The 19823-nt window shown below is 58.9% G+C and overlaps 2 protein-coding genes across 2 annotated transcripts in view; one reads left to right on the top strand and one right to left on the bottom strand.

Annotated features, from left to right (window-relative positions):
* The window catches only part of GRK1 (G protein-coupled receptor kinase 1), a 12555-nt gene extending 5419 nt beyond the window's left edge, over positions 1 to 7136 (bottom strand). The window contains exons 1-4 of the mRNA XM_040267493.1: positions 6447 to 7136; positions 2446 to 2573; positions 1018 to 1175; positions 156 to 239 (exon numbers count right to left, since the gene is read on the bottom strand). Coding sequence (XP_040123427.1) covers positions 156 to 239; positions 1018 to 1175; positions 2446 to 2573; positions 6447 to 7136 — 1060 coding nt within the window. The remainder of the gene's footprint in view (positions 1 to 155; positions 240 to 1017; positions 1176 to 2445; positions 2574 to 6446) is intronic.
* Positions 7137 to 13452: 6316 nt separating this feature from the next.
* On the top strand, positions 13453 to 18157 carry ATP4B (ATPase H+/K+ transporting subunit beta). Its single transcript, XM_040267492.1, has 7 exons — positions 13453 to 13564; positions 13955 to 14083; positions 14994 to 15107; positions 15210 to 15409; positions 16140 to 16196; positions 17188 to 17286; positions 17717 to 18157. Exons 1-7 carry the CDS (start codon positions 13453 to 13455, stop codon positions 17876 to 17878), a joined length of 873 nt encoding a protein of 290 aa, XP_040123426.1. The 3' UTR covers positions 17879 to 18157.
* Positions 18158 to 19823: the final 1666 nt, after the last annotated feature.

The following is a 19823-nucleotide window of genomic DNA, read 5'->3' as shown; positions in this document are numbered from 1 at the left end:
CTCCAGGACGGGCCGTGCCCCCTGCCCCCTCTGCGGATAAGGGAGCAGTTTTCCGCCACCCCAGCGTTCACCATGCCCCTACCCCAGGCCACAGGACCGCAGGACAGGCCCTGCCCCTGCCCCCAGAGAGGCTGTGCCCCCCAGAGAGCCCTCACCTGGGGTCCCCGCGTAGCCCTTGGTCTTGGTCTGCCCTTCCTTCAGCTCCACGGCCAGCCCAAGGTCAGAAATGCGGACGTTGCCTGGAGAACAAACACAGCTCAGGTCACCTACAGCCCCACGAACAGAGGCCCTGGTCTTCCTGGAGCCACGGGAGCCCTCGCCAGCTTCTGCACACACACACGTGCATACCAGGCACGCACGCGTGCACAAATACAGCACAGGCACACACAGGAGACCCCACTCCTGGCTGTGGACAAACGGGGGCGTCCAGCAGTGCCTGAAGCTGGAGTCGAGGTCACTGGCCCCCAGCCAGCCTCTTCTGCGAGCTCTGCAGCCTCGGCCCGTGGGGACGCCGGGTGTCCGTCTGGCCTCTGATGGGGAGGGGGCCCTAAAGTCACTTACAGGAGGCCTTGGCCTCTGGAGTAGCTTTCTGATAAGAAGCCCAATTTGACTCCTCACAGAGGCAGCAAGAAAAGTGATGAGTAGAGACTTGGCCGTAGCCCTAACTGTACTAACAGCTCCACACACTCCCGATGCCTGGACCAACTCCCTGCAGCCCTAGGCGCCCAGGCGTGCTCCAGATTTGCCTTGGGAATAATCACTGAATGAACAATAAACAGACGTCAGCTGGTCTTTGTGCTGTGGAACTATAACCAGCATTTATCAAAGCTGGTCCCTCCCCCACTGATGACCTGTCAGGCTAGAGAGGGGAGGCAGGAGGGGAGGCAGGAGGGCAGGGAGGCCGGGAGAGCGGGGAGGGCAAGGAGGCCGGGAGGGCGGGGAGGGCAGGGAGGCCGGGAGGGCGGGGAGGGCAGGGAGGCCGGGCCAGGAGGCAGGAGAGCAGGGAGCCCACCGCACCGTCATCATCCAGCAGCACGTTCTCGGGCTTGAGGTCTCGGTAGACGATATTGCGCTGGTGTAGGTGCTCCAGGCCGCTGACGATCTGGGCCGTGTAGAAGATGGCACGAGGCTCCTGGAAGCCAGGGTTCTCCTCGTCCACATTGTAGATGTGGTACCTGGGGGTGGACCACGTGGAGCCCGTGCGTCTCTGGCACAACCACAAGCCACGGGCCCGCAATTCTGATGGGAAGTGAAATCTTGGGGAAAAGGTGAGGGCTGAGGCCACCAGGCTTGAGGAGCCCGCGGCAGAGCCGGGCCCCCGGCCCTGTTGCCCTCGTCCTCTTCGTCCCTCTCCAGATCCACTACCAGCAGAAACAGGTGGTTCTCCCAGCCGACGCCCCCCAGCTGGCCCACAGGGCTGGGAAACGGGCCCCAAAGCCACCAGTAGAGGAGCCAGGCAAAGGGAGGTGCAGGCGGGCCGTGACCAGCCCGAGGCCCACTCGACACGAGCGGCTGACCCGAGCCTAGGAGCCTGCTCCAGCGTGGGTTGCAGCCTGGTGTAATGGAGTGTGAAGCAGAATAATGTAATATACCACAGCATAACAACACCGTGCCGTGCAGGGGCGTGTGGTGCAGCAGAGGCTGCGATGGGGCAGCGTGGCGCAGGCAGCCTCGCCCGGTGTGGCTAAGCACAGCGTGCAGCGCAGCGCAGGGCGGTGCACACGCGACCACGCAACGCGTTCCCGGCACCCTGCAGGGCGCGGTGGGCGGGTGGCTGCAGGCGAGCGCCAAGGTCATTCTCTTGTTTGCACGCTCCAGACCCTTTGCTCCTCCTCCATGAACACACACAGGTGACTCAGCCAGAGCCTCAGCCCCTCACCTGGAAGGGCGGCCAACAACTCACCTGGCCGAGTCTCAGTGCAGGAACGCCCAGACGGGGGCCGGGGCCCAGCGACAGCCCTGCACGCTCGGGAGGGACGTGTGAGTCCCTGAGTGTCTCAGAGGCCCTAGCTGACTCTCCACAGCAGCCACGGAGCACCGCTGTTTACCCCCGTCGCACAGACCAGCGCTGGCCAAGCGTGGCTGAGCTGCCCAGCTGACCGGCAAGTCCTTTCCCCCCGAGAGCCCAGGGTCAGACCCCTGGGTCCCCCACAATCCAGACCCCCAGTCCTCCCCACGGGCTGACAGCCAAGCTGCGGTTCCAATGTCCCCACACCGTGCTTCCAGCTCTGCCATCACCCCCAGGGCCCCCACATCTCACTGAGACCACGGACGCCTCAAGGACCAGCAACCGGAAGACAGAGAAGAAGGCTCGATGAGGACAGGACTTCTCCTCCTCGCCACTCATTCTCAGCACGTGGGAAGCAGCCCCTCCGGCCCCAGAGACCCTGCACGGTGAGCCAAGCCCTTCCAGCCCTGCTCCCATGAGTCTGAGGGGAGCCTTACCGAATGTCACCTCCGTTCATGATGGTCATCACCAGGCAGAGGTCCGTCTTGGTCTCAAAGGTGTAGGCTAGAGACACGATGAACCTGCTGTGCACTTTGGCGAGGATTTTCTTCTCCACCATCGCACCCTGCAGAGCGGGGCAAGCCCCCAGGTTCAGGCAGGAAAGGAAAACCACCCCAAACAGCCAGGTTCCACCAACAGGAAAATGTCCCAATAAAACATGGAGTTGCAGATATATTTTTTCAATTCAGTTCAGTTCAGTCCCTCAGTCGTGTCTGACTCTTTGCGACCCCATGAATCACAGCACGCCAGGCCTCCCTGTCCATCACCAACTCCCAGAGTTCACTCAGACTCACATCCATCAAGTCAGTGATGCCATCCAGCCATCTCATCCTCTGTCATCTCCTTCTCCTCCTGCCCCCAATCCCTCCCAGCATCAGAGTCTTTTCCAATGAGTCAGCTCTTCACATGAGGTGGCCAAAGTATTGGAGCTTCAGCTTTAGCATCAGTCCTTCCAATGAACACCCAGGACTGATCTCCTTTAGAATGGACTGGATAGATCTCCTTGCAGTCCAAGGGACTCTCAAGAGTCTTCTCAACAACACAGTTGAAAAGCATCCATTCTTCGGTGCTCAGCTTTCTTCACAGTCCAACTCTCACATCCATACATGACCCCTGGAAAAACCATAGCCTTGACTAGATGGACCTTTGTTGGCAAAGTAATGTCTCTGCTTTTGAATATGCTATCTAGGTTGGTCATAACTTTCCTTCCAAGGAGTAAGCGTCTTTTAATTTCATGGCTGCAATCACCATCTGCAGTGATTTTGGAGCCCAAAAAAATAAAGTCTGACACTGTTTCCACTGTTTCCCCATCTATTTCCCATGAAGTGATGGGACCAGATGCCATGATGAATGTTGAGCTTTAAGCCAACTTTTTCACTCTCCTCTTTCACTTTCATCAAGAGGCCTTTTAGTTCCTCTTCACTTTCTGCCATAAGGGTGGTGTCATCTGCATATCTGAGGTTATTGATATTTCTCCCGGCAATCTTGATTCTAGCTTGTGTTTCTTCCAGTCCAGCGTTTCTCATGATGTACTCTGCATAGAAGTTAAATAAGCAGGGTGACAATATACAGCCTTGATGTACTCCTTTTCATATTTGGAACCAGTCTGTTGTTCCATGTCCAGTTCTAACTGTTGCTTCCTGACCTGCATACAGGTTTCTCAAGAGGCAGGCCAGGTGGTCTGGTATTCCCATCTCTTTCAGAATTTCCAGTTTATTGTGATCCACATAGTCAAAGTCTTTGGCATAGTCAATAAAGCAGGAATAGATGTTTTTCTGGAACTCTCTTGCTTTTTCGATGATCCAGCAGATGTTGGCAATTTGATCTCTAGAGGTTGTGAAAAGCAGAGACATTAAGTTGCCAACAAAGGTCCATCTAGTCAAGGCTATGGTTTTTTCAGTGGTCATGTATGGATGTGAGAGTTGGACTGTGAAGAAAGCTGAGCACCGAAGAATTGATGCTTTTGAACTGTGGTGTTAAGAAGACTCTTGAGAGTCCCTTGGACTGCAAGGAGATCTATCCAGTCCATTCTAAAGGAGATCAGTCCTGGGTGTTCATTGGAAGGACTGAGGCTAAAGTTGAAACTCCAATACTTTGGCCACCTCATGCAAAGAGTTGACTCATTGGAAAAGACCCTGATGCTGGGAAAGATTGAGGGCAGGAGCAGAAGGGGACGACAGAGGATGAGATGGTTGGATGGCATCACCAACAGAATGGACATGGGTCTCGGTGGGCTCTGGGAGTTGGTGATGGACAGGGAGGCCTGGCGTGCTGCGATTCATGGGGTCACAAAGAATTGGACATGGCTGAGCAACTGAACTGAACTGAACAGAGTGATTGGTTCAAAATTGGGAAAGGAATACCACAAGGCTGTATGTTATCACCCTGTTTATATAAATTACATGCAGAATACATCACATGAAGTGCCAGGCTGGATGAATCACAAGCTGGAATCAGGATCACCAGGAGAAATATCAACAACCTCAGATATGGAGATGACACCACTCTAATGTTGGAAAGTGAAGAGGAACTAGAGAGCCTCTTGAAGGTGAAAGAGACAGTGAAAAAGCTGGCTTAAAACTCAACATTCAGAGACTACGATCATAGCATCTGGTCTCACCACTTCACGACAAATAAAAGGAGAAACAGTTAGCAATGGTAGATTTTCTTGGGCTCCGAAATCACTGCAATGGTGACTGGAGCCGTGAAATTAAAGGACACTCGCTCCTTGGGAGAAAAGCTATGACCGACCTAGACAGCATATGAAAAAGCAGAGACATCACTTTCCTGACAAAGGTCTGTATAGTCCAAAGCTATGGTTTTTCCAGTAGTCCTGTATGGATGTGAGATTTGGAAAATAAGAAGGCTGAGCGCTGAAGAATTGATGCTTTTGAACTGTTGTGTTGGAGAAGACTCTTGAGAGTCCCTTGAACAGCAAGGAGATCCAACCAGTCAATCCTAAAGGAAATCAGTCCTGAATATTCATTGGAAGGACTGATGCTGAAACTCCAACCCTTTGACCACCTGATGAGAAGAACTGACTCACTGGAAAAGACCCTGATGCTGGAAAAGATTGAAGGCAGGAGGAGAAGGGGACGGCAGAGGGTGAGATGGCTGGATGGCATCACCAACTCGATGGACATGAGTGTGAGCAAGCTCCGGGAGCTGGTGAAGGACAGGGAGGCCTGGCGTGCTGCGGTCAGCGGGGTCGCAGAGTCGGACACGACTGAGCGGCTGACCAGCAACAGCAGCACAGTCGCAGGACTGAGTGATGCGCCTCACAGGCCCCGCCTCGCGGGGACAGGACACAGCCCGGGGTCCGTCATGTGCAGGGACTCCAGGGCTCCCGGGGCCTCGAGCGAGGGGGCTCCAACCACCAGCCTTGCAAACACCCCTGACGTCACGCGGGTCCCTGGGCACCTGCGAGCACCGGCCTTCCCTCCAGCTCTGCCTCTGCAGACCCGCCTCTCCTCCTGTCCAGGCCTCTGGACAGCGGAGATCAGCCGGGCCCACTGGCCGGCACCCTCCCAAGCCACCCTGCATCACTAGCCTCTTTCTATATTCATCTTAAAACCCTATGAAGTCCGTTTAAAGTGCTTCTAAAAGTTGTGCTGGGTAAGGAGAAGAGCCCTTCTTGATCTGGGAAGCCCTTTCTCTCCCCTGCATGGGAAGATCTTAGGCAGATTTTACTGTGAAAGTTCAGTAAGTTTCCTGAACTCGGGAGAGAAGCAGCTTAGTTCCCTAACAGCTGAGTTAAGATCGCAGGTAGATGGCCCGAGGGTGACCGCTGCCCCAGAGTCCATCGGGCGGAGTGCCCTCAGGGGCCCTGGATGGGGGGGGCTGCCATTTGCCCCAGCACGGGAACGCTGGCGCTAGACGGAGCGCGGCCGGAGACCAGTATCCGAGACACTAAGCCACTTTGATCCCGCCCGAACGGAGCCTGATGCCAGAGGCAGAGCGGGGGGGCCTCTGCCCCCTGTGTACCCCTGCCCCCCCCCCAGGACCCAGGCAGCGCTGAGCTAGGTGCCCCGGCCTCCCCGCACTGGCCCTGGGGACGCCCTGGGCAGCCTCCTCACTGCGCAACCAGGGTGTCCCGGGAAGAGGAAGGGGTCTGGGGAACCAATCCAGCCTCCCCGGTACTGGCTGCTGTGTCTCGTGGGGGCGCCAACAGACCGAGGGGGACGAGGAAGCTGGCACACCGCCCTCGCCAGCTACGCCCAGGCCGCGCTTCGAGGAGGACGGCCACCTGGCCCGTCCCAGGCGCGGGGCTGGAGGCTTAGAGCAGCCGGACGAGCCGAGCCGCAGGCCCAGCGTGGAGCCTCACCTGCGCCCGTGGCCCTGGCCAGGTGCTCGGCCCCTGTGCAGACAGGTGGGTACGACTAGGGGACGTAGGGGACCGACCCCACCCAGGGCCGCCCCCCGGAGCAGCACAGCCCACCTGGTACCCCTTCCGCTTCTTCAGCCGCTTCTTGTTCAGCTTCTTGCACGCGTACAGCTTGCCGGTGGCCTTCATCTGGCAGGCGAACACCTCCCCGAAGCCGCCCCGCCCCAGCACCCGGAAGTCTAGGAACCAGTCCTCGCCCACGGGCTGGGCCTCCAGCCACTTCCACTGTAAGAAGCGCAGGAAGTAGAGGCTGCCCAGGAACTCCTGGAAGGGGGCCTGGCCCAGGTGCGCCAGAACCGCCCGCAGCAGGTGCTGGGGGAGCCCGCCGCCCACCCCCTCCCGGGCCCGCGCCGCCGTCTCCGCATCCAGGAAGCCGCAGAAGAGCTGGGCCTGGGGGTCCAGGTATGCGGCCAGGATGGCCTGGGCCTTCTGCGGCCGGAGGGCATCGTCGGCCGTGTCGTAGTCCTCGATGTCCCTCCAGAGCTGCAGGGCCGGCCCGTGCTGCTCGTGGGCCCGCAGAAACTGCTGGAAGAGCCGCTTGCCGATGGGCTGCTCCAGGCACACGCCCTCGAAGCCCAGGTCCAGGCTCTCCCGGAGCGCCTCACACTTGGACAGCGGGGGCAGCTTGAGCCTGGCCAGGTACTTCCTGTCCCGGGCGGCCGGGCCGCTGCTCGCATCGAAGCTGCCCCGGGCCGCAATGAAAGCCGAATTGGCCACCACCGTCTCCAGGGACCCGAAATCCATCCCGGCGCCGGGCCCTCTCCACGTCTGGCTCCCGTGTCCCCAGCCGGCCTGACCCGCTGCCCTTGGCCTGTGGCCCGTGCCTGCCCTCGGGATGGGAGGCTGGCCAGGCGGCGGGAGCCCCGGGAAGCCCGCTGACGCAGCTCGGGCTAAATCCCAGCCAGAGTGGAGGACGTGCAGGGCAGCAAGCAGGTGCCAGAAAAAGACAATCCCTAAGCTGCTCGCAGATGGATTAGCCGGGCCGCGCTGCCCACTGCTTCCTGCGAGGAAGGGCAGGCAGGGCCCAGGCCCACCTCGCAGGCCCGGAGCCCCTGCCTCACGGGAGCCGCCCCGTCCAGCCCGCAGGCCCGAGCAGACAGGCCGGAGCCTCATCTGCTCCCTGGTGGGGACGCGGGGCCCAGGAGGAGCCTCGGTTCACGAACATGGCTGGTTTTCCTCACCGTGTGCCATTTTCGTCTTTAGAAAAGGCATCAGTGAGGAGACCAGCGGATGCTGGTTTAGGAGTAGACTTCCCACGTGTCCACAGGCGAGACCCTGGCCAGGGCACCAGTCAGTGTGTGAGCCCTGACACTCGTGCCGACCTGACCCTGAGAACAGCGTGTCAGGCTGGTGGCGTCCTCGCCCTGGGGTAACCCTGGCTCTTGCCGAGCAGTCAGCTCCCCGTCAGCCCCTGCCCTCACCTGTATAGCTGGTGGAGTAGAAATGCCAAGAGAAGCGTCCAGGTGAAAATAGAACGGGATGCAGGACACACCGACTGCACCTGGGCCTGAGGCCCCACGGAGAGAGGCAGGAGAGAGGATGAAGAGGCCAGGGACACGCCCGGGGCTCCCCTGGGGCTCGCCTGAGGCATGCCCGGGGCTCCCCTGAGACTCGCCCGGGGCTCACTCCAGGCTCACCCGAGACACACCTGGGACACACTTGGACACACCGGGACATGCCTAGAACACAGCTGAGACTCACCCAGCACACATCTGGGGCACACTCACGGGGCACCTGGGGCTCACCTCGGCACAGCCTTGCCGGTCTTGCTCTAGTGGGCAGCAGGTGCTCAGTACCTACAGTAAGGGAAAAACCGACGAGGAAGTGGTGGGGGTTGGTGACAGTTACAGAAGGTAGGAGTGAAGGGCCACAGAGATGCAGAACGCCCCCGCCAGAAGAGGCCAGGTAGCCGGCCTCCACGGTCGGGGGGAGGGCTCTAGAGGGCAGGGAGGCTCGGCAGGGGTGGGAAAGACGGCGGACTCAGCAGCAGCTGGGGAGGCAGAAGAGAGGGCTCATCATGAGAGGCCGGGTTGGCGCGTCCAGCGGCACTTCCTAGCAGGTGACCTTGGGCCGGTCGCTGCAGCCGCTTTCTGCCTTTTCTTTGCCCTCCAGGGATCAGATGGGACAGCAGCCCCAGCACACGATGGGCTGGGGTCCCCTCCTCAGCGTTCCCGACTCTGTCCGGAGCCAGTGCCTCCCAGGGGCACCAGGCACTCGAGTCACCCGGAGAAACAAAGGTCTGCTTCGGTGGGCCTGGCGCGGGGCCGGGACTGAGGTCAGGACGCAGCCCGAGAGGCAGGGTCTGAGGACAGCGAAGCCCGCTGGATGAACTCTGAGCTCCCTCCGGGGGAAGCACAGGGTAAGCAACCTTAGACGTGTTTATCACGGGGCTTGCAGGCTGAAGAGCAAGCCCGGCGAGAGGAGTCAAGTACCCAGAGCTCCCTAAACTCATCGGGTCCTTTTCCAGAATTAAAGTTTTACTGAGAGTAACTGTAGACTCACGTGCAGTTATAAGAAGCAATGCAGAGACCCCCGTGCCCTGGCCCCATCCCCCAGTGACAGCATCTCCCTCACTCAGCGCAGGATCGAAGCACGCAGACCGACATGGACTCAGCCGGCACTCAGGACCCCCGACACCACGTGGTCCCTGTTTATAGACAGCCACCCCTTCCCACCCTGACACTGTCCTGAACCTCGATAGCCACTCAGCTGTTCTCCGTTTCCATAAAGCTGTCACTTCAAGAATGTTATATGTTGCAGTCCATGGGGTCACAAAGAGACACAACTCAGCAGCTGAAAAATAACTCCACATAAGTTCAGTTCAGTTCAGTTCAGTCGCGCAGTCGTGTCCGACTCTTTGCGACCCCATGAACTGCAGCACGCCAGGCCTCCCTGTCCATCACCAACTCCCGGAGTTCACTCAGACTCACGTCTATCGTGGAGTTGCACATTATATAACTTCGGGGACTGGCTCTTTTCACTCAGCGTGACTCTCTGGAGGCAAGCAGGTGGCTTGCCTGCCCACACCTGAGTAGTATTCCACGGTGTGGGTGGACCATGGCTGGTTTAATCATTCACTTGTTGAAGGACGTCTAGGTTGATTCCAGTTTGGGCTATCGTAAATAAAGCTGCTATAAACATACAGATATCTATATAGATACAAAATTTAATTTCTCTGGGATTAATGCCCAAGAGCATTGTTGGGTCATGTGGTACTTGCAATATTTGCATGTTTAATTTTTTAAGGAACTGGCAAACTTTTCCCCAGATGGTGCAGGATGAGATGGTTAGATAACATCACCAACACAATGGACATAAGTCTGAGTAAACTCTGAGAGATAGTGAAGGACAGGGAAGCCTGGTGTGCTGAAGTCCAGAGGGTCACAGAGAGTCGGACACGACTTAGCGACTGAACCCCAACTACTATTTTCCATTCCCGCCAGCAACATATGAGTGACCCAGTTTCGCAGCATCCTCACCAGCATGTGGAGTTGCTGCTATTTTTCATTTCAGCTCTTGTGATAGGTGGTACCCACTGTGGTTTTAATTCGCATTTCCTCACTGGCCAGTTATGCTGAACATTTATGCAAGTGTTTATTTCCCATCTATGAATCCTCTTTGGTGAAATATCTCTTTACGTCTTTTGACCACATTCTAACTGGACTGCTTGCTTTTCTGCTGTTGTATTTGAAGTCCAATTTTTCAGTTTTTTTCTTATTTTGGTGTCAAGTCTAAAAACTCTCTGTCTTAACCCTAGTTCTTAAAGATTTTCTCACATTTTTTTTTCTAAAAGTTTTATACTTTTACATGTAAATCCATGACCATTTTGAGTTAATTTTTTGCAAGCTGTGAGCTAGGTCAGGGTTATTGGACGTTCAGTTGCTCAAGCTCCATGTGTTAAAAGGTCATCTTTGCTTCATTGAACGTCTTTGGCACTGTTGTCAAAGTCCACGGGCGCATGTGTGTGAATCTGCGTCTGAGTTTTCTGTTGTGTTTATTGATCTCTGCCCCTCACTGTCTTGATGATGTGTTTATACCTGTCCTTGCAGCCTTGGAGTTGTGTAGACCAAGTCTTCCTACCTTATTTTTCATTTTTAAAATATTTTCTAAAAAAGTAAGTATTTCAAATAAAGAATAAAATATTTAACTTTTCTAGTTCCTTGGCCTTTCTAAATAAATTTTAGAGTAGCCCTATCCCTAGATACAAAAAAAGGTCTTGCTTGGATGTTGATAGAGACTGTGTTAAGACAGTATATCAGTTTGGGGAGTACGGACATCTGTGTAGAGCCTTGCAACCTGTGAGCACACTATGTGTCTGCATTTATGTAGATTTCTGTCTCATGGTCACTCTGTGGTCTTCAGTACAAAAGCCCTGTACATGTTCTGTTAGATTAACACCTAATCAGCCCTGGGATTTCTTTGGAAGGAATGATGCTAAAGCTGAAGCTCCAGTACTTCGGCCACCTCATGCGAAGAGTTGACTCATTGGAAAAGACTCTGATGCTGGGAGGGATTGGGGGCAGGAGGAGAAGGGGACGACCGAGGATGGGATGGCTGGATGGCATCACTGACTCGATGGACGTGAGTCTGAGTGAACTCTGGGAGATGGTGATGGACAGGGAGGCCTGGCGTGCTGCGATTCATGGGGTCGCAAAGAGTCAGATACAACTGAGCGACTGAACTGAACTGAACTGAACTGAAGTCCTTTTTGTTTTGAGCAGTTGCTTTCTGGAGTTGCTTGTGTGTGTCTTTGAAATCCAGAAGTTTGATTGCTGTGTGGCAGGGGTGGGCGCCTTGTTAGCAGCTCTCTCCGCTTCTTGGATCTGAAGGCTCACTCCTCACCCCCCTCTGTTCTGCCCTTGCAGGACCCCGACGACTCAGGCATCAGTCTTTACCAAACCTGGGCACCAAGCTTGGCACAATTTTTTCTGGCTCTAGTTTCTCTCTGTTCAAACCTGGAAACTTCTATTTTTTTTCTTCCCAGTGACTGATTCTTTCCGCTCTCCCCTCCCCTCTGCTGAGGAATACACTCTTTGAGCTTTTTGGCCTGGCTTCTGTACTTTTTAATCTGAAATCTCCATTTGGCTCCTCTGTGTACCCTTGGTTTCTTTGCTTACACTCCCCACTCCTGTTCCCCATTTCTTCGAGCGTGTTCACAGATGCTCCCTGAGGCATCTTCACTGCGGCAGCTTCACAACCTGTCGACGATGCCGGCCTTTGTCACCCCAGTCTTGACACCTATTGACGCCTGTTCTGATTCCTTTTGAGGTCTCCCCAGGTCTTGCTCTGGTCAGTGGTCATCCCCTGGGCGTCTTCCTGCCGTCTAGCCCTTCAGTCTCCGCTGACTCCTCAGGCCCCCAGCAGCAGCGGAGGGGTGGTTCCTGCTCCTTACGGCCCCTAGGTGGGAGCCTGGGGTGAGCCCACACGCTCTGGGGCGCACCCTTTTTGGGGGTCATCTGCTCAAGTGGTCCCACAGGCATGCTGGGCAGGAAGCTGCCCTCTCCCAGTGCCCACCCCCAACCATGGACACATGTCCCGAGAAGGTCATTGTGATAGCACGTCTGCAGCTCAGCACACACGTTCATGCTTGTGGGAATTCAGAGACTAAGTGTGAGGGTTCAGCCCTGAGACTAAGCCCCGGGCGTCTGCACTGTCCAGGCCAGGGCTGCAGTCTGTGTCTGGCAGTTGCTGCCCTGCACCTCAAGCCTCCTCGCCTGGGGTCCCAGCTCCACGGGCATGGACAGTGAGACCAAAGCCCGAGGCCACACTCTGCGTTTCTACTGCCCTGAAGTTCCAAAGCCGTGACTGGGAACAGTGTTCAGGAAAGCGCCTAGGATCCGCCCATTAAGAAGCCCAAGAAATTATGAGTCCAAGCTGAAATGCTACAATTCCATGCAAATTTTTATCATTTTGCTGACAAACTCTAAATCACCCTAAAGAAAATGGCATAATGACTGGAGGGTTTTTCCTAGTTCTTACCTTGGAAGAAACCTTCCTATCTGACCCTGTGGGTCCCTCAGAGTGAGTAGGACAGTGGACAGCTGGACAGCTAGAGCTGTGGGTCAACCCAGCCAGTTCTGACGTGTCTGTGAAGGGGTCTGTGGTCCATCACCCCCGCCTGGTGTGGCCTCATCGTGGAGGAGGGCGTCACGTCCCTGGGCGATGTCTGCTCCCCAGGGAGCCAAGGTCACGGCCCCGGCTACGTAGCTGCCAAGGCTTCTTGGTTCTGACCACACACCACAGGGGTCTGGGGGGTGGTCCAGACACTCAGGCCGCCCGCAGCTCAGCCCGCTCAGAAACGCGGGGCTGCGGCCAGTGTCGGAGGCCGCCAAGGTGCCCCAGGCGTCTCGGGTGTGGCTCCGGGCGGCGTGTCCGCTGCCCAGGTATGGCTGTGGTCCTGCAGCCGCAGTCGAGGGCCCCGGGAGCCCCCAGCCCACCGGGCCCATCCGGGTCAGAACCCGCCTTTGAACAGCGCGCCTGGGGCCCAGCGTCGCTGAGTGGAAGGCGCGTCTCGCTGCAGGGCGGTGGGTCCCTCTGCGGCTTTCAGGGCAGCGCGTGGGTTGTCACCCGAGCTGCGCTTGAGTGTCGGGACCCCTGAGCCCCCAGCCCACCTCCCGGGGGCCGGTGAGCTTGGTTCTCCAGCAGCAGCCGTGACAGAGACAGGAGCCCCCAGCTCCCGCCCCTCCAGGCCCCCCGCCGTCAACCTCAGGCTCCTGCCCCTTCAGCTCGAGCCTCTCGGCCACAGCTGGGCGCCGGGTCCAGGCCCGGCCTCGCCGACCTGCTCTCCTGCCAGCCCCTCCCGAGCGCCTGCTGGTCTCCTTGCTTGCTTGTTATCGGAGCAGATAAAGTTCCCACCAAGGGCACGCGTGAGGAGGGGCTGGTGGTGAGGGCGTTGCCCCGACACGCCCGGGGAGGCGGCGGAGGGCACCTTAATGGCAGGGCCGATAACACCTGCCAGGGCCTCCCTCAGCTGGGCGCCGCGGTGCCCTTGGGCTCCGAGGAGGAGACCTTAAAAGCAGGGCGTGCGGCCTCCCTGCAGCCCCGGCAGCAGCGGTCAGCGATGGCGGCACTGCAGGAGAAGAAGTCGTGTGGGCAGCGGATGGAGGAGTTCCAGCGCTACTGCTGGAACCCAGACACTGGGCAGATGCTGGGCCGCACGCTGTCCCGCTGGGGTCTGTGTGCAGGGCCCGGGGGAGGGCAGGGGCCGCCCCGCGGCTGCCCGGGGCTGGTGGGTCCAGGGTCCAGACCAAGCCCCCCCAGCTTCCCGTCCCCGCCGGCCGACCCCAAAGGTCTGCCCAGGCCCTGACACCCCTGACCCCGGGTACCAGAGAGTAGAGGGCAGCTGAGGACAGGCCCCAGAGGCTCAGCCCTGGATTTCAGAGCAGCGGGTTTAAAGCTAGGTTCCCAAAACCGCAATCTTTAAGAAGACTCTTAAGTGAAGGGGTGCGGGGTTACTGGGGTGAGCATGTTCCGGGAGCAGGTGAGTGCCCGCCCGAGGGGTGCGGGGGGTGGGCACGTGCCTGCGCCCGGCGCCCGAGCTCCTGACGCACCTCTGCCTGCAGTGTGGATCAGCCTCTACTATGCGGCCTTCTACGTGGTCATGACGGGCATCTTCGCCCTCTGCATCTACGTGCTCATGTGCACCATCGACCCCTACACGCCCGACTACCAGGACCAGCTCAAGTCACCAGGTAACCTGCGGCGGGCCCGGCTCCCGGGACCCCTTGGGGAAGCCGGGGAGGCACAGGCACCGGGGGACCGGGAGGCAGGGGGCGGGCGTCCAGCACCGAGGCCGCTCTCCCGGGGGATCCTCGCCTCCTCGCCGGCAGGAGGCCAGCAGACCCAGGGCTGGGGTCTTGTCTAAGGGGGGCGGCCGCTCGCCGTGCGACAGGCCTGTGTCGCTGCTCAAACACGGGGAAGCGCTGGGGAGACGCGCGGGCCGGGGACAGGCGGGCAGCCCCTCTGAAGCCTAGGGACGGCATCTGGACCAAGACCTCCGCACGCAGCCCACTGACCCAGGCTGAGGGCAGATAGCAGAACAGAGAGGCGGGAAGGGTGCGGAAGGAAGCTCAGCTTTTCCAGCCCAGCGACTTGGTGTTTGTCAACCCTGCGTCCTTAGTGCCTTCCGAGGAAAATAATCCAAGACCACCCAAGAGCAGTGCTGGGCTGTGCCTGGAGGCCGCGGGCCCGCCACCCTGAGCATCATCCACAAATCCTCGTGACAGCTGGGGTCAATCTTTACAACCCACAAACGGCTCCAACGTGGAGGATCTCAGTGCAATCTCAGAACAGGACATAGTAGACTACACGCTTGAAACCACACCCTGATAGAGTGTGTCTCAAACCCGCAGGCTGGCAGGCAGGGCGAGGGGCGGGCCTCTTGCAGAGGGAGCCCCGGGGCCTAACCAGGCCTCGCGCACCTGAGCAGCCCCCTGGCTACTGTGCAGTATCCCGGGCCTTCCTGGGCTCACCAGGGGAGGGCGGGGGCCTTCGAAGCCCTGGCCCTAGTATATTGGGTACTGCCCCCGCTAGGGCAGGCCAGCAGCACCTCACACGGCCTAAACGTGCAACCGGACCCCAGGCATTGCGTCCTCTCTCCAGGGGTGACCTTGAGGCCGGACACCTACGGGGACAAAGGCCTGGACATCTCCTACAACGTGTCTGACAACAGGACCTGGACAGGGCTCACACAGGCCTTGCGGCACTTCCTGGCGGGTAAGGGGTGACCCGGGGCCCGGCCTCCACTCTCCTTTCCTGAGGAGCTGGGTGGAGGGGCGGGCTGCTGCTCGGGCAGGACCACAGGTGCGTCCCCCGCAGGCTACTCACCTGCAGCCCAGGAGGACAACATCAACTGCACGTCCGAGAGGTACTTCTTCCAGGAGCACTTCCTGGCCCCGAACCACACCAAGTTCTCCTGCAAGTTCACGGCGGACATGCTGCAGAAATGCTCCGGCCAGCCTGACCCCACCTTCGGCTTTGCAGAGGGAAAGCCGTGCTTCATTATCAAGATGAACAGGGTGAGTGTGGGGGCAGAAGGGAGAAGGGCCCCGGCCCTCTGCCCCTCCACCCCTCCGCCCCTCCGGCCCCCAGGCTGGCCGGGGAGCCTGCAGCCCCTCACCTGGAAGAGGCCATCCGGACTCCCCGCCTGCTTGACTGGGGAGCCGCAGAGCCCAGGGCAGTCCTGTGCACAGGACTGCTGGGAAAAGCCAGGCGGTCAGCGTGGGGAGGGTGCCTGGGAACCCGCCGGGGCCAGGCACTGAGGAACGGACCGAGAGGAGCCAGCAAAGCTCTGGAGGCTGCCCACCATGGACGGGGACCCAGGGGGCGCGGGATCTGGCAGGGGTGACGCTGTTCCCTTTCCTCTCTGAGAGGCAGCGGAGGGCATAGACCTGTGCCCTGCGCTCAGCCCGGTCCAGCCGGGGTCTGTTCCCTGGTGGGCATGCAGAGCAGGAAGGCCGGGGTCCCCGTGAGTGAGGCGGGTGCTACCCTGGGCCCTGGGCACCAGCAGAGGGACCCAGGGGCCCGGGCTTTCAGAGGCGGAGCCAGGCGGGGTGGGGAGGCGCAGGGGGGCAGCCACACACGGCCAGGTGGCGGATGCCACGGCTTGGGCTCTGCTGACCGTCCAGCTCTGCCACTCGGCAGCCAAGACCACAGGCTTGAAGCAGGAGGGGGCACACCTGCTGAGTCCTCAGAGCAGGACCCCCCGCCACCCCCCCAGCCCCTGCACTCACAGCCGCTCCCTTGCAGATTGTCAAGTTTCTCCCCGGCAACAGCACAGCCCCCAGGGTGGACTGTGCCTTCCTGGTGAGTGACCCACGGGCACGGCCGTCCTGTTTGGGCTGGGAACCCCTCGGGAGACCCTGATCAGGTTTCCCCTAAAAACATCTCAGGGGTCACCTAATATACCAGGTGTGCGGTGGCAGGAACCTTCACGCTAAGTGGTTTTTATCACAGGGATGAAAACCCAGTAAGAAAAAACAGCACTTTGTTTTGCTTCAAAAAATCATCTGAGACAGCGTATCCCCAACACACTCCAGGATGTCTGTGGCAATTTGGAAAACCCAACTCACTTCCAGCACCCTCTTTTGTCCTTTTGTTTGCTTACTTACAAAACGATGCTGATTAACACCAGCGCCGTTGACGAACAGTGTGAGTTTACATGCTGCCAAGAATTGCCATTAATTTAGTCCAGTTTTTCTCAAAATGTGTTAAGTACCACATGGATAAAACTCAGTTTGTCTTCACTGAGTGCTTTCTACAGTTTGCTCTGTCGCGCCTGGGCCCGGGCTCTTTGCTGTCTGCAGGGGCCCCAGGGCGACCGCACACTCTGTGCCACCCCCAGGCCGTAGGGTGCATCCTGCCCCAGCTTCCCGTTTCCAGCTTCCCTGACCGCACACGTGTAGGCTGACTTGACGTCTTCCCTGGTGGCTCAGAGGTTAAAGCGTCTGCCTGCAATGCGGGAGACGTCGGTTCGATTCCTGGGTTGGGAAGATTCCTTGGAGAAGGAAATGGCAACCCACTCCAGTATTCTTGCCTTTATCCTAAGCGGGTTTAATCTGGAAGGTGCGACTTTGGTAAGTCACCAGAGTCTTATGAACTAACAAGTTACACCAGGAATGGATTCCTGGTCTCTGATACAGACTAGAACTGGTTCATGCCAACTGCTCGTGCAGTCACCTGCTCTGCACACGTGCACACACACGAACACCCGTGCACACGTGCAGAGCATGCGGAGAGGCACACACACGTGCGCACGCCCAGTCCGGCCTTTCTCGCAGCAGCTTCTCACCCGCAGGACCAGCGCCGCGACGCCCCGGCTCTGCAGGTGGAGTACTTCCCGCCCAACGGCTCCTACAGCCTGCACTATTTCCCCTACTACGGGAAGAAGGCCCAGGTACGTGGGCCCCAGGGCCCGACAGCAGCCGCCACTCACGAAGGGACGGCCAGAGACGTTTGCCTGTGCAAGGAAGCCAGGCTGTACTTAGCCCACCCTAACCGCTTAACCTCTGGAGGTCTCCCAAGCCCACGTTCTCACCCCAAATTGACATCAAGTCTCATTTTTACCTTCCAAGGGCCTCCTTAGACAACTGCATATCCACCTAAAATCATTTCCCCCAAAGCTCTTGCTTCCTCCTCTGTGCTGCTTAATTTTTATCAGGTATAGCTTGACGTCGCATTTGTCACGGGTCCGTCCCTCTGGGCCGGATCTCCTCATTTCTAAGCAGGAGACATCTGTAACTCAGTGAGAGCCCCGCCTCTGTGCTGAGCACCCAGTCGCGCGCCCAGCCACACTCTCATGAGGACCCTAACCGGCGTCTCTTCAGCCCCACTACAGCAACCCGCTGGTGGCCGTGAAGCTCCTCAACGTCCCCAAGAACAAGGAGGTGGTCGTCGTGTGCAAGATCCTGGCGGAGCATGTGACCTTCGACAACCCCCACGACCCCTACGAGGGGAAGGTGGAGTTCAAGCTGACGATCCAGAAGTAGCGGGGCCCAGGCTGGCCCCCAGGCACAGGGCAACCCCAACGCCTCGTCCAACGGAAGCCGGCACCAGGGCAGCTCAGCACCAGACAGCCCTGTGCCAGGCTCGCACCATCAAGATCCCATCAGACCTCTTACCTTTCAGGCAGATTTGCAGCTTCAAAAAACAGGCTCACACGGGGGTCATAAGGCGGCGGCTGCACAGCTAAGACGTGGGAGGACGCGCCTCAGCCGCGCGGACCGCACCACTCTTGCTGTGACGTACTGCCCTCCATGTGACTGTGAACACCAGGAGCCTGACTTAGGCTTTCAGGCGTTCTGGACTCCAGCTGTAAAAGTGCAACTCCCACACTGTGAGAATCAGGGTTATTAAATTTCACTCGTAACCTGCATAAAAGAGTCGTGTCTTTCCTGATGATGGGGAGGAGTTAACTGAAAAAATGGAGTGAGCTAAAATTTATTTAACTTAAAAAGAATTAACTAAAATTAACTAAAAAGTTCTCTTTCTATAACGCTTTCAACTGCAAGTCGGGTAAGTTATGTACCAGTGTGGCCGAGGCTGCCCCAGCGACGCGGCCAGGATGCAGGGTGCGGCCACGTGGTGGAGCCTGGACCCCGAGGCGGCCTTCCTCCAGCACGGTCTCCCCTCCAGCCTCCAGGGCGGGGTCTCCAGCCCCAGCCCGTTCAGAAGCCCCCAAAACCAGAACATTCTGCCCCAATGACATATCTGCTATTATTATCTGTCACCCAGAGCCCCCAGAGGAAGCCCCATGGGGCCAGGGAACAGGGGCCCTGGGCTGGGGATGTCCTCCCTGCTGACCCCGCGGTGGCAACTCTGAGCCACCTGGGAAATGTCAGGTCAGGGACCAGGCCATCTTGGGGATGCCACGGCACATGGGAGGTCAGAGGTCAGGGGTATAGTCACCCCGGAAATGACTCCAAGGTCTCGATGGGGCCCATGGGGTCCACACACAGTAGGCAGCCTGCCCAGGTTCCCCCTACACACCCCGGAACGCGGGGCTGCTGACCCAGTTCAGGGTGGGGATCAGTCCAGCTGCTGAGGGGCTGTCCCTGCCGGGGCCGGGGAGGGGAGGACATGGCCTCAGGACTAGCTCCAGCCGGCCACAAGGCGCCCGTGGACAGGAGGGCTGGACCTGCCCATCAAGTTGCTGCTGAATACACAGGTTGACCAACCCCCAGGGTAGGGGAGGCCGGGCTCTGGGGTCAGTGCTCAGAGGCCTGGGTTCAAGTCTGGATGCTTCTCCCGCCAGGCCTCGCACCAACATCAGCAAGGCCTCAGGTGGCCACTGGGGCCTTGCAGGAGCTTGCGGACACCCCCCGGGGACCGCAGCTGCGCTAACACCAGAGTCAGGGCTTGGCCCGAGCTGCCCCAGGCTGTCCTGTCTGCAGAACTCAGGAGTCGCCACCCCAAGAGGTCACAGCCCACCACCGCGGGGACACGGCGCGGCAGGAGGCCGGTGTGGAAGCCCTGAGGTGTGGCACTCCAGGATGACCGGGCTGCGGCCGAGTGCCAGCCAGGAAGAGCGCTGAGGTGAGGATGCCAGCGTCTCACCCTTGCCCACGCTGCCCACCCCTGCCGCAGACCCTCAGTCCCTGTCCCCAGTGTGTCAGCTCCGCAGCGCCGGGACGAGCAGGGGTGCCACACGGGGGACGCAGCTGCAGCTGTGCTGGGCCTGTCCTCACCCGCGGGGTCCACCCTCAGCCACGCGCGGCCCTTCCCCTGCACTCGGACCTCCGCACCTGCTCATGACCTCCACTCAGCCCCTCATGGCCCGCCTCCCCCACGTGACCCGTCCTCACCCACACGTGACCCGTCCTCACCCACACGTGGCCCGTCCTCACCCCCACGTGACCCGTGCTCATCCCCACGTGACCCGTCCTCACCCACACGTGGCCCGTCCTCATCCACTCATGACTGTCTCTCACCCAC

The sequence above is a fragment of the Oryx dammah genome, unplaced genomic scaffold, assembly GCF_014754425.2.
Source record: "Oryx dammah isolate SB20612 unplaced genomic scaffold, SCBI_Odam_1.1 HiC_scaffold_24, whole genome shotgun sequence".
In the NCBI taxonomy this organism is placed as follows: Eukaryota; Metazoa; Chordata; class Mammalia; order Artiodactyla; family Bovidae; genus Oryx; species Oryx dammah.
Note: the sequence above shows the minus strand (reverse complement) of the source record. Positions and strands in the feature narration are given on the sequence as shown.

What these genes read in the sequence shown, in the direction of transcription:
- ATP4B (XM_040267492.1), top strand. Translation starts at nt 13,453, where the DNA reads ATGGCGGCACTGCAGGAGAAGAAGTCGTGTGGGCAGCGGATGGAGGAG. An exon ending in TCATTATCAAGATGAACAGG is followed by an intron (nt 15,410 to 16,139) that starts GTGAGTGTGGGG and finishes GCTCCCTTGCAG; the next exon opens with ATTGTCAAGTTTCTCCCCGG. An exon ending in GGGTGGACTGTGCCTTCCTG is followed by an intron (nt 16,197 to 17,187) that starts GTGAGTGACCCA and finishes TCTCACCCGCAG; the next exon opens with GACCAGCGCCGCGACGCCCC.